Here is a 12,476-nt window from a genome sequence, read left to right on the forward strand (position 1 = left end):
TAACTAACTAGCCTATAACATTATTTATCAGAAGCATGCAATATTTTCCTAATGTGGAGTGTATTCATCTGCGGTAAGAGATGGGATTCGTTAGCTTAGGTAGCTAAACTATCCTCTATAACAAGTTAATATTGCAGCGAAAATAAATGCGTGCTCAATATAATTCTCAATTCTAGTTAGTTCTAATGTCATAAGAGAAATGCTTTCCAGTGTTCAATGCTTATTAAATGAAACGAGGGAGGAGTTAGCTATCCTCTGGATATGTTAAATGTAATGTTAAAATTTGAATTTGTGGTAGCCTAGCTGGCAGCTAAGACAAATGCGTTTAGCCCACTGCTTTTAAGGGAAGCGAACATTCGCCTCAGAAATATCCTATTTAAAAGTGAACTAAACAATCACATGGAGACGTTCAAGTCAAGTTTTGGAAAGCGTCAAGATAGGCTAATTACACGTGCTACCAGCGAGTTTAGCAGTAGCCTAGCCTACAAATCTTTGAAGTGGCAGGGGGTTATGGAATTCTGTTAGATGTTAGTGACCAAGCAAGGCGCGCTGCGTTTGTGCATGGATTGCTTGCTAACGGTTAGGATATATCATACATGTTGTAGTAGGCCTAATCTAAGGGAACATTTTCCCCTTTTCTACAGTTTTAGTGAAATAGGCTACCATCCAGTGTTTAAGACAAAGCGGTATAACGACTGAGGGTCGTTGACGTCGCCTCCACTGATAATCCTAGCATGTCGTGTCACAAAACAACCACCACAAAGTAGCAACTAGCCAGACGGCTGTGCATGTGTCAGAAACTCCCGATATAAATGTAAGACTTGCACTCATTAATTTACAGTATAAGGGATATTTGTTGTCATAAGTGAAAGCGTGATGAAGGCAGGTGTGCGTTCAACAGGAAATTTTATGTGGATTATCATCCTGACATGGTTTAAACAGAGATGCTTTTCCCCAAGTAGGCTACAGCGATTTACTCGCAACATAGCAGAACTAAGTATCTAGCCTGCGTGCAGACGAGAAGATCGCCGTTGTCGTCTTATAAACATGTGGATGGGTGGATAATTCATTGGATGCTATTTCTGTGTACCCAAGTTCAGCTATTTTAGTGCGCAGGGGGAAGCCAAATTATGTTCCTGAGGTTGAAGTGGTCTGTCACCCCTTCACAGATCATCACACAATGTATAGCCTAATATTTTCTTAAAGTTGTCCGGATTTGTTGCCACTTAAGCTATGGTTTAAATATATGGTAAAAAATATTCTGTGCCCCCTTCTCTCCACCAGGTGCTGTTGTAAGACATGTTGCTGAAAGTGAAATACCTCAATGTAAAGAAGTACATTAAATTGCACGCAGGATTCACTTATCTAGAATTCATCAGTGAAGGTAAGATAACCTGGCAGAACAAAATGTGTTGCACATGTATCAGTTCATCATGTTTGCATCTCATCTATTTAAAAAACGAATTAAATGTTAACACATTTTATTTTAATGTGTGACATTAAAATCAGTACAGAGCAGTAGGCCTAGGCCTATATTGTTGCTGCAGACTTGTCTAATTTAACCATTTTAAAGACAGGTAAAACAGCTGTTAATAAATATTAGCTAAATAAAAAAGTCAAAATTCGTTTTTAAAAAAGTTTTTCAGGCGTTTTAGGTGACATTATGCTTATCTTTTTGTAAAGCCAAAACCAAGTTTGGACTTCCGGATGCTGCTGACCTTGATATTTTCGATGAAACTGACACAGCTGTCGAAGAAGACATTTTTCTGGAGTTACTGGAGGCCCAACCAGACCTATGCCTGACAATACGTGAAAAGATTTCAGATGAAGGTAAATGTTATCATAACTTAAATTTTCATAGTATAGCCCACTCAATGTAGAGCCAAGTTCTTTTGCTCTTGATGCAGATGACATTGACCTGTCTTCATGCAATATACATGACAGTGGACAGGGCTGGGTCATATTTGTATAGAATGTTGTCTGAACATGAACATTGAAATTGTGTTATTAATGGCATTGTGGAGTAGCCTAAAGAAAGTTAACCAAACCATCTCTCCCAAAGATTTTTGTCCTTTAGCTCATTCCACACCATCCTCCTCGGATACATTATCTTCCCTCACGGACACTATATCACTTTCATCAAGTGACAGTGACCTCAGGGAAAAGGGCATTCCTGCAGGCCGCAGTAGATCCAGCAAAGACAGTTCTGCACCAAATGTTTCTGTGTCAGAGGCTGCAAAAGAGGTAATTGAGAACAGAAAATGTCTTTTGTATTTTTGAGTTGACACCATTTATACTGTAGATTGTTATACAAATTGAAATTCAAAACATGGTGGTTCCCAACTTGCCCTGTATGAAAAAATGTTAGTAGAAGTTAGTGCTTCTTGCTAGATATGTCTTTCACAGGTTTGTTGACATTCCTCTAAACTTTCACCTTTACTGACAAACAAGTTTTTATTGTTATTATTTTCCCTTTTATATGAGCAGATGGTTAAAAATGCCTTGACTAGGAAACCTGGTGGAGAGGAAATTCTTGAAGAATACAATGCCGAAAATTCACTGAGCCACCGCACCCGGCGGCAGCTTGTTAACATATTGGCAAGTGATATGACTGAGAGACATGGGTAAGAGTAATAGTACCTAATAAAAAAGTAAAGATGGGCCATATGGAATATTCTTGTAATGTATACTGCAGTAAAGACACATACTTCTGATTTAACATTGTCAATTGTATTTCCTCTATAGCAGAATTCCCTCCCGTAAGCAGAAGGAGAAATATGCCCTTGGAATAATTACACTCTTTCCCTCATTGAAGGATCCATTTTCTCCAAACGGCTATGTAAGTCATGCAGTGATTGTAAAACAGCACATTATTTAGTTTTCATCATGGAATAATTACATCAGCTAAATGATTTAAAAGAAAAATCTTAATTCCTCTTTCGTAATAACTATTGTCATAAAACTGTATTGAAATTGTGGATGTTGTTTAACATGTATTGCACCTGTTACATGATAATAGTCCTTGGGTTTCTTTTTGCTGAATCTGCAAAGTCTGTAAGATCGCATTTGATGTTTATTTTTCATCTATGTTTAAATGTGACAGGTATGGAACGCCAGGACTGCCATAATGAATTAATTAAATACACCATTAAATAATTAATTAAATGTGGCAATAATTAATTAAAATTGGAATTAATTAATTAAATAAATAGTTATGATATATGTAATTAATTAATTATTGACACATTTAATTAATTATTTATGTATTTCACATTTTAATTAATTATTGACACATTTAATTAATTAATTATTGACATATTTAATTAATTATTTATGTATTTCACATTTTAATTAATTATTGACACATTTAATTAATTATTGACACATTTAATTAATTATTGACACATTTAATTAATTATTTAATGATATATTTATTTATTTCATTTTGGCAGTCCTGACGCCTGGCTCTCATCATGAAATAATTTTATCTGTCAGCCTCACCCATCAAACTCAGGGGGCGGGGTTAACGCTGATCGAGTCAAAACCATTGCTTTTGCCTGGTGGCCATTGTTTCTAGCACACAACAACCGGCATGTGGAAGCTAACAGAACTGAGCTTTGAAAAACCCTGTTTGTGTGTTACCAAATACCGTTTTAATATTTTTTTAGCCGAGAATGTAGTGGTTTAATCTTCATGTGTCTGGTCGGTTTGTCAAGATACAGCCTCTTTGCAAAAGTGTTTCGATGATTTCGGAGATGTCGTCCCAGTCTCACGGCAAAGCGTGGGATAGACCCGCTCGCCTCGCAAGCAATCCCACCGACAAAGCGCAGGCCCCGGTACACAGCTGTAGTAACCCCCGCTGACTTCTTTTACTGAGGTTATATTTATCGGTGTTTTATTTCCTGATGTTCTTATGTGTCCTACGTGTTTCAGTCGCCAATTCTGAATTATAACTAACATTAAAAACATGTTGTGGTGGGGCGTGGTCTGCGGGGCCGTGCGGACGCACCTGCACGGCATCCGCAATCACGCCCGCCGTGTTAAATCACGGGGACTCAGGGGTTGGTGGTGGTGTGGTGTGATGTGAATCAAATAAAGTTGGCTCTGAACGTCGCTCTGTGGTCCCGCCGTGCCTTATTCATGCCACATTGGTGCCGAAACCCAGGAGGCGGCATGGCGGGTACCTACCAGAGCCAGGAAAGGAAAGAGCTGGCCGAGATGGTGGCCGAAATAGCGGCCACCCAGCGGAAACAGGCGGCGGAGGTGCGTCGCCAACAGGAGGAGCTGCGGCAGGAGAGCGAACGCCACCTGGGGAAGATGGCAGAGCTGGCACCGCTGCTCTGGGCCTGGGCGCCACCCCCACAAGTGTGTCTCGAGGACAGTGGAGGAGCCGTGTGGGTCACCTCGGCAGCCGGAGGTGGTGGACGAGCCACGCGGGGGTCCGAGCCTGCCGGAGGAGGAGGAGCAGCAGCCGGGTGAAGGGCTGCTCCTGCCGGGAGCGGTGGAGGAGCCGCTCCAATCGGAGGCCGAGGACGAGGCGGGCGAGGGTCTACACCTGCCGGAGGCAGAGGAGTCGCTCCACCCGGAGGGGGGCGAGGGGCGGTGCCTGCTGGGGGCGGAGGCGCAGTGCGGGGAGCCGCTCCAAACGGGAGTGGCGGAGGCGGTGGCGGAGCAGCTGTGCGGGGAGACGGAGGTCCCTGCTCCAGGGCAGCCTGTGCAGCCGGAGTTGGAGGCAGAGGAGCGGGACAGCCCCGCTAGGCCGGGGATCGGCGGGCTGGCTAGTCCAGCCTCGCTGCCACCAGTCGATTCTGCGCGCCTGGCGTCTGCCCAGCCGCCTGTGTGCAGGAGCACACGGCCATGCCGGTGGGGCCGTGTCCGCTTGCTACGCGGCCGACCTCCGGACCAGCTTCGCCGTTGCCGCTGGATGCGCGGGCGGCCACCAGAACGGACGCTTCCCCGTCGCTTGGTCGGGGGCTGGGGCGCCGATGTGTAGGGGCCGAGTCTCGCCCCAGGTCGCGGGGGGGAGTAGGTTTGGCCGGATCACTCCCCGGCCTCAATCGGGCGATGGGGGTATGTGGTGGGGCGTGGTCTGCGGGGCCGTGCGGACGCACCTGCACGGCATCCGCAATCACGCCCGCCGTGTTAAAACACGGGGACTCAGGGGTTGGTGGTGGTGTGGTGTGATGTGAATCAAATAAAGTTGGCTCTGAACGTCGCTCTGTGGTCCCGCCGTGCCTTATTCATGCCACAATGTTTAAGGAGGAGAGAGAGCAAATCTGTTTAACATCTGATCTTTGGGTTTTTGTTCAGTAATCAGCGTGACCTGTGTATAAACACATAAAAGAGATAACGTTGGTGTTTCCGTCATGTAGTAACTGCTGGCTTTAACTGTACAAAGGTTGTTCGACACTATGAAACACATACAGACTTCATGATGTTCGGCTAATATTTTTATTGTGAATATTAATCATGCTGACCTCGCTCTGTACACCACGCAGCGAGGTCAGCATATCCACGATATCCTCAGCTCCATGAGTTTCCCAGCTGACTATCTAACTGCCAACTATTCCAGAGACGTGAAAATATACAGCATAAAGAAAAGTGTAAGAGACTCAGCAGCAGATTAGAATTACAGTTATACATTTAATAAATCACCAAATGAATCCAAGAAACGAGCAAACCTGTTCCGACAATTTGAATGTGTATTCCCTCAGCTGCAGACTCGCTGCTGTTTAAATGTTTGAAAAGGAAGATTAGATATAAACAAACGTCAAACATAGACTCAGTCTGCCTTCACATTTGATATGAGGCCAGCACGTATAGTGGCCTCAGCAGGCTATTACTGAAATACACGTGCTATATCATAAACTATGATATAAACAGGGAGGTCCTATTAACATGTTTAGTTTTAAAGGACACCTTCCTGCCTTTAGTCTCATTCATGAGCAGTATTCGTTTTCTTCTAACATCCAGAAGTCTGCACAATGTGTTTCATAGTTTGTAACAAGCCTTTGACAGGTAAACATAACATGACCGAAAAAGCAAAAAAAAAAAAAAAAAAGAGAGAGAGAGAGAGAGTGTTGATATAAGAAGAGAAAATTCTCTCAATTATGGAGACAGGCAAATGGTTCATTTATGTTTGATGTGTGTTTATTCCTCCCTAAATATCGTCGGTGAAGTTCGCCATGCACGTCAGATTTTCCTGCGCATTTTTATACCTCTGCCAACAGAGAGAGAAAAAAAATCACATTCTAACAGACAGCTGGTGCTTAGAATACAGTTGAATAACTATTAAAAAACAGATGATATTTAGATGATAGTTCAGTCTAACACATGTGCCAGTGAACCATTAAACGTCTGTGAAACTATGCAGTTATGAAACGTAACTTTAACCTCAGCCAAACCGATTTGCTCAGTTGTAAATAAAACAGCGAAGTAAACGTGACCCGACAGACAGAACCTGAGTGAATGAAGTCCAGCGTTTAACCACTGAGAGCTAAAACTCAGCTGAGGTTTGAAAGCTGTGTGCTGGTGATTGGACATCAGCCGCTGATGAAGCTGTTCGCCTATAAAGTGCTCTGTAAGGAAACGAGCTCCAGCAGCTCTGCGCTCGGGGAAAACACTATATTTACTTATCTTGTGCAGAAAAATGCGCTGACATTGCGTTATATCGAGCACCGGCTGCCCAGTTAAACTGTGACTATCACCAGGTAACGTAGGCGTGTTTCTTGAATTAGCAGCAGGTGTTAAACAGCTGACAGATGAGGAGGAGGATGCATGCAGGTAAACTGAGGGTCTGCTGAGCTGATCGCTGGTTTCGTGAGAAAAATGTCAGCTCATTCTTTATGTTACAGAAGCACAGAGACACAAGACCAGGCGGAAAGAGACGATCGTTCGGTGAAAATGAGAATCTGCGAATGCAACATGTGGAACACGGAGAGTGGAATATGTAAACAAACCGGTTAATGTACCCCCTCGGTGTGCTCTGCATGCTAACTGTTAGCAGAGCTAGTGAAATCTCTGAAAACATCTGAGCACTTTTGCAAGCATGTTCTATGTTGACAACCTGACCAGACATACGGCGCGACATTCGCGGCTAAAACACTGTTAAAAGTGTAGCTGGTGACAGAAAAACGGGGTATTTTAAAACTACACCACCACCATTGCTGCCTGTGATTTGATCTGCATTCTGGGATAACTGGCTGCCCCAAGTCTACACAAGCAATCGATTATCTAGGATCGACCTGTTTTGACTTACTTTGCACGGCAACCAATCAAATGTTAGAGAAGCTGCATGGGCAGCGTTAACCCCGCCCCCTGAGTTTGATGGGTGAGGCTGACAGATAAAATTATTTCATGACGAGAGCCAGGCGCCGGGACTGCCAAAATGAAATAAATAAATATATCATTAAATAATTAATTAAATGTGTCAATAATTAATTAAATGTGTCAATAATTAATTAAAATGTGAAATACATAAATAATTAATTAAATGTGTCAATAATTAATTAATTAAATGTGTCAATAATTAATTAAAATGTGAAATACATAAATAATTAATTAAATGTGTCAATAATTAATTAATTACATGTGTCATAACTATTTATTTAATTAATTAATTCCAATTTTAATTAATTATTGACACATTTAATTAATTATTTAATGGTGTATTTAATTAATTCATTATGGCAGTCCTGGCGTTCCATAGACAGGAGCATTTCTACGACGGAGTGAAAGGCACTGGATATGTAGCGTGGCGCCTCAAAACCATGTCCAGGTCTACAACCAAACGGCCAGTGAAGGAAGTCCCAGTGCATCAAGAACAAGGGCCTAAGCGCAGAAGATTAGCAACCACATTGCCTCAGCAACTTGATGGAGATGCCTGCAAGGAGGCCATCTCATTTCTTGTTCACTCTCCTGATGAAGCAAGTGTATTTCAGAAGATGAAAATGACGTTCCAACATCGCCAGGATCTGGTGCATGATCCACAAAGAACTGCAGATGTCTTCAAAACATTTCCACGCTTTTTGGATGTCAAATCACTTGATATTTTCAACTGCTAATCCTTTTTTTTTTTGTTTTGCTGATGTGGATGGCAACAGTAAAAGATGTGATCATTGGTCATCCCAGTCAGGCTATATCCCATATTGGTCAAAATCACATTGCAATGTAAACAATGTTGAGCACTGTCTTTATGTCCTGTGTGTATGATGAACAGGTCAATCAAGACTTCCTGCTGCTGTTTGGTGCTGAAACAGCCACCAAGTTGCTTGAGAAGTGGGACATGTCATTCAAGCCAAAGGTTATTAAAGAAGCCAAACAGCTGACTCAGTCAACTGACCTGTGTCGTTTGATAAAAGCTGCTGAGAAACCAACAGAGAGTGATGCAAATGGTAGGCGTCGCACCATGCTTGTTTGATTTTAATAATATTTATTTTTACCTGTCATTTTGAAATTGTTTTATAAATTCAACCATACACAGACTGGGACAGTGACATGGCCTCTCTGCTGCTACTCCTTCAACTTTTGCCACCCACAGCTGGACGAAAGAGGAGAACCAAAATAAGTCCAACTGATGCAGCACACAAAATGGTGCACTTTCACAAGGTAAATATGTTGTCTCACTTTTTAAAATCCTACAAAACACTTTTTCAGTTTTTGCACTTTTTAGTTTTCCTCTCCATGAAGTATGTGTCTTAGTATTTTGTAATAAGTTAGCAAGGCACATAATGTCAAACTGAATGAATGGTTCATACTCAGCAAGTATAAGCTAGGCCTATATGTCAATATCTCATTTGTTTTTAGTCATGCTGCAGCATTGATGAACACTTGCAAGCAAGAGATGGTAAACAACCATACATCCTCGCTGTTGGTCGAACCCAGAACAGCATTGACACCTTCTACATCGCAGTGGACAAACAGCTCATCCCCTGCCAAGCCACCAGCTCACTCAGTGCTTTTGATGAACTTTTCAAATCCCACTACGTGTTCAACTTATCTTACGACGAGTCACTGGTTCATCTCTACAGTTTTGTGCAGACCACCATATTCAACATTGATGCCACCTCAACAGATGAGTCACCACGTGTTCGTGAGTTGCGTGCCAAAATGTTGAATGAAAACCATGTTTAAATGTTTTATCTGTCAAACTCTGCATAGCACCAGTCAGGCTTTGATAAGTCATTTGCGACTAGGTCACAGTTTTTATCCAAGCACCAAATTTAAGTTGGCTTGTTCACAAGATGGTTGCAGCCGTCAGTTCACTACATATTCTGGTTTTAAAAAAACATTTAAATAGTGTTCATGATGAAGATTGTTGTCAAAGTGGTGATGCAGAACCCTCAGAGTCATTTCAAGCTGATTTTGACAGATTACAAGATACAGACATAGCAGTTGCAGGAACAAGTGTTACTCAGAGCCTAGAGGTTGGGTGTTCTGAAAACAATGGGTCAGGTCAAAGAATTAAAAAAAATTCTGAAGCAATTTGCACTAAAATTATTGGTAAACTCAATGGTAGTGGTTTGGCATATAGTTTTGTGTCATCACTTGTTTGTGATTTGGAAGATTTTGCAGATGGACTGCACTGTGAGTTTAAACATAAAGTACTGAACGTTGTGCCAACAGAAAATCCTGTTAGATCTCCAGTGGAAAAATGTCTTGAGACTTTTGACAATCCAGTTGAGAAGTTCGACACTGAAGCTAAAAGAAAGTCATATTTCCGTGAAAAATGGGGAATTGTGGATCCAGTGGAAAAGACTTTAGGAATACGCTATGATACAAGGTTAAATAAAAAATCAGGCACTTATGACCAGGTACCAGTAAAAGACACTTTTGTGTACATTCCAATTTTGGAAACAATCAAATTTATATGTCGCAATTCTTATATTTGCGAGCTGCTTGCTAAACTATGTGTATCAAAAGAAGACAGATATGAAGACTTTTGTGATGGGAGTTACTATAAGTCTCATCCATTGTTTTCAAAACCACAGACTTCTTTGCAAATTCAGCTTTATTATGATGACTTTGAGACTGCTAATCCACTTGGTTCCAACCGTGGTGTTCACAAAGTTGGTGCAATCTATTTTGTCCTCAGAAATCTGCCTCCAAAGTTAAATTCTGCATTGATGAACATTCATTTGGTTGCATTGTTTCATGCAGAAGATGTGAAAAAATACGGCTTTGATCCTATTTTACAGCCTCTGATTGATGACATAAAGTTTTTGGAGAGCCATGGCATTGATTTACCCTTCTCATCTGAAAAGGTCCATGGCACTATATGTCAGATAACTGGGGACAACTTGGGGATGCACTCAATTTTGGGTTTTGTTGAGTCTTTCAGTGGACGTTACTTTTGTCGTTTGTGTTTAATTGCAAAACAGGATGCACAGAGTGTGTATACTGAGGATGATCCAAAGATCATCTTACGAGGGAAAGAACTTTTTGAAATGCACTGCAGTGAGTTGCAATCTGATCCTCAAAAGCTACATGTGTTTGGCTTAAGAAAGAATTCTACACTGAACACTCTTCAATTCTTTCATGTTTGCCAGAACTTTTCCTTGGACATTATGCATGATATTCTCGAAGGGGTAGCACAATATGAGATAAAGTTACTGTTGGAATATCTGTCAGACAATTTTCTGCCGAAACCTGCTCTTTTGTCACGGATCTATGCTTTTGACTATGGCTACTTGGAGAGCAAAAATCGTCCAACAAGGGTGAACTTAGACAGTAGTGGTAATAGTATAGGTCTTAACTCCATTCAGACTCTTTGTCTGATAAGAAACATTCCTTTAATTTTTGGTGATATTGTGCCAGAAGGAAATCAGAACTGGACTATGCTATTGCTATTGTTGCAAATAATTAACATCATATTCTCTCCATCTGTTACACATGGCATGACTGTGCTTCTAAAACATTTAACAATGGAACATCATGACTTGTTCAAATTGTTGTATCCAGGTAGGAACATGATTCCCAAACACCACTTTATGTTGCACTACCCAACTTGCATCAGAAAAATTGGGCCATTATTGCATGTATGGAGCATGAGAGGTGAGGCTAAACATAGGGTGTTCAAAGACACCCTTAAGAACTTTAAGAACATCACAGTGTCACTTGCCAAAAAACATCAAACATCCATAGCATACAAGTGGGAGACATGTCCTTTAAGCCATGTTGAGTATGGGCCCTTGAAATCATTTGATGTTGATAGTGAGGAAAATAGTGAAATGATCTCCCTAGGCTTGCCTGCTGTTGCAGAAGAGGCTTTCTCTGCTAATTGGGTTAACATTAATGGGACTGAGTACAGAACAGGATTGGTCATTTGTTGTGGTTCTGAACATGAGATGCCGGTGTTTTGCAGAATAAAAACAATAGTTTTGGTCAATAGTCACACCTACTTCATAGTTCAGAAGCTTGTGGTTGAAAATTTCAGTGAACATTGCCATGCTTATAAAGTGTTTGAAACGGATGAAAAAGATGTTGTTAAAGCAGACTGTATTGAAATATACAAGCCCTTTGATTTGCAAAGTGCTTATGGTGATGATGATGGTCTGTACATTGTGCCATTATTTTTGTTGTGAACGTATGCTGTATGGTGCTTGGAATTTAATATTTATTAAAATGCTTATGTGACCAATTTTATGTTTTCTCCTTTTATCCTGTAAAGGGACTTAACAAGGATTTTCACTGAATGTAACACAGTAGTCATACAGTAATTGCACTTTAATGCATTTTTGTATTCAGACAATTAATACAGACTAGTATTTAAAAGCTCATATATGTCACTTTAAAGTGCCAAAATAACACTGTAAAAGTTACAGAATAACACTCTAAGTGAAAACAGTCAACACAATCCAGTGTGAAAATAAACACTTAAAAGTGTCATAAATAACACCATAGTTGTTGTGTAGTAACACCCTCAGTGAAAAGAGTTAACCCAAGCCAGTGTAAAAGTGAACACTTATCAGTGTCCTAAAACAACACTATAAATGTTAGGTAGTTACACTCTGAGTGAAGACACTTCACACCATACAGAGTGAAATTCTAACACTATGGGTGTTATATTTTTAACACTACAATGGAGTTAAAATAATAACACTTTGCAAAGTGTAACTCTAAACGAGTGAGAATTATATAAACACTGGAAAAGCGTAAACTTTGACACTATAGGAGTTGAATTAACACTGGAGATTTTGCTGTGTACAAACCGGGTCTAGGTACCCTTGCCCCTGGAGGGGGGAACTGCACCCAGACTCAGGTGGTGTTACCCTTTTCCCTGCGGTGGGGGGAGGCAGACCGCCCCGACTCCGCAGCAGCAGGGAGGCCCCACACTCCAGACCGCAGTCGGACGGCCAACTCCTCCTCCTAGCCCCCCCGCTCCAGCAGGTCGCAGAGAATGGGGGTGAGAGAAGACTCCAAACCTCCCTCCACCCGCTTATTGTAGTGTTGATGCATGTGTGTTCTAAGGTGCATTT

General features: G+C 41.4%; 2 protein-coding genes across 2 annotated transcripts; both read left to right on the forward strand.

Annotated features, from left to right (window-relative positions):
* Positions 1-158: 158 nt before the first annotated feature.
* LOC113028241 (uncharacterized) lies at positions 159-8,063 on the forward strand. The gene is made up of 6 exons (XM_026178357.1): positions 159-1,384; positions 1,684-1,830; positions 2,063-2,244; positions 2,488-2,624; positions 2,746-2,839; positions 7,713-8,063. The coding sequence occupies exons 1-6, from the start codon at positions 1,300-1,302 to the stop codon at positions 8,061-8,063; spliced, it is 996 nt and encodes a 331-aa protein (XP_026034142.1). The 5' UTR covers positions 159-1,299.
* A 25-nt stretch (positions 8,064-8,088) lies between these two features.
* Positions 8,089-9,519, forward strand: LOC113032833 (uncharacterized). Its single transcript, XM_026185977.1, has 3 exons — positions 8,089-8,393; positions 8,483-8,607; positions 8,806-9,519. The coding sequence occupies exons 1-3, from the start codon at positions 8,177-8,179 to the stop codon at positions 9,130-9,132; spliced, it is 669 nt and encodes a 222-aa protein (XP_026041762.1). The 5' UTR covers positions 8,089-8,176; the 3' UTR covers positions 9,133-9,519.
* Positions 9,520-12,476: the final 2,957 nt, after the last annotated feature.

Source organism: Astatotilapia calliptera, chromosome 2 (assembly GCF_900246225.1).
Source record: "Astatotilapia calliptera chromosome 2, fAstCal1.2, whole genome shotgun sequence".
Taxonomy (NCBI): Eukaryota; Metazoa; Chordata; class Actinopteri; order Cichliformes; family Cichlidae; genus Astatotilapia; species Astatotilapia calliptera.

Excerpts from the sequence above, each read along its gene's own strand:
- LOC113028241 (XM_026178357.1), top strand. The coding sequence starts at position 1,300 with ATGTTGCTGAAAGTGAAATACCTCAATGTAAAGAAGTACATTAAATTG. Across the intron at positions 2,245-2,487 it reads TGTCAGAGGCTGCAAAAGAG|ATGGTTAAAAATGCCTTGAC; the intron begins GTAATTGAGAAC and ends TTATATGAGCAG. Across the intron at positions 2,625-2,745 it reads GATATGACTGAGAGACATGG|CAGAATTCCCTCCCGTAAGC; the intron begins GTAAGAGTAATA and ends TTTCCTCTATAG.
- LOC113032833 (XM_026185977.1), top strand. The coding sequence starts at position 8,177 with ATGTTGAGCACTGTCTTTATGTCCTGTGTGTATGATGAACAGGTCAAT. Across the intron at positions 8,394-8,482 it reads AACAGAGAGTGATGCAAATG|ACTGGGACAGTGACATGGCC; the intron begins GTAGGCGTCGCA and ends AACCATACACAG. Across the intron at positions 8,608-8,805 it reads AAATGGTGCACTTTCACAAG|TCATGCTGCAGCATTGATGA; the intron begins GTAAATATGTTG and ends ATTTGTTTTTAG.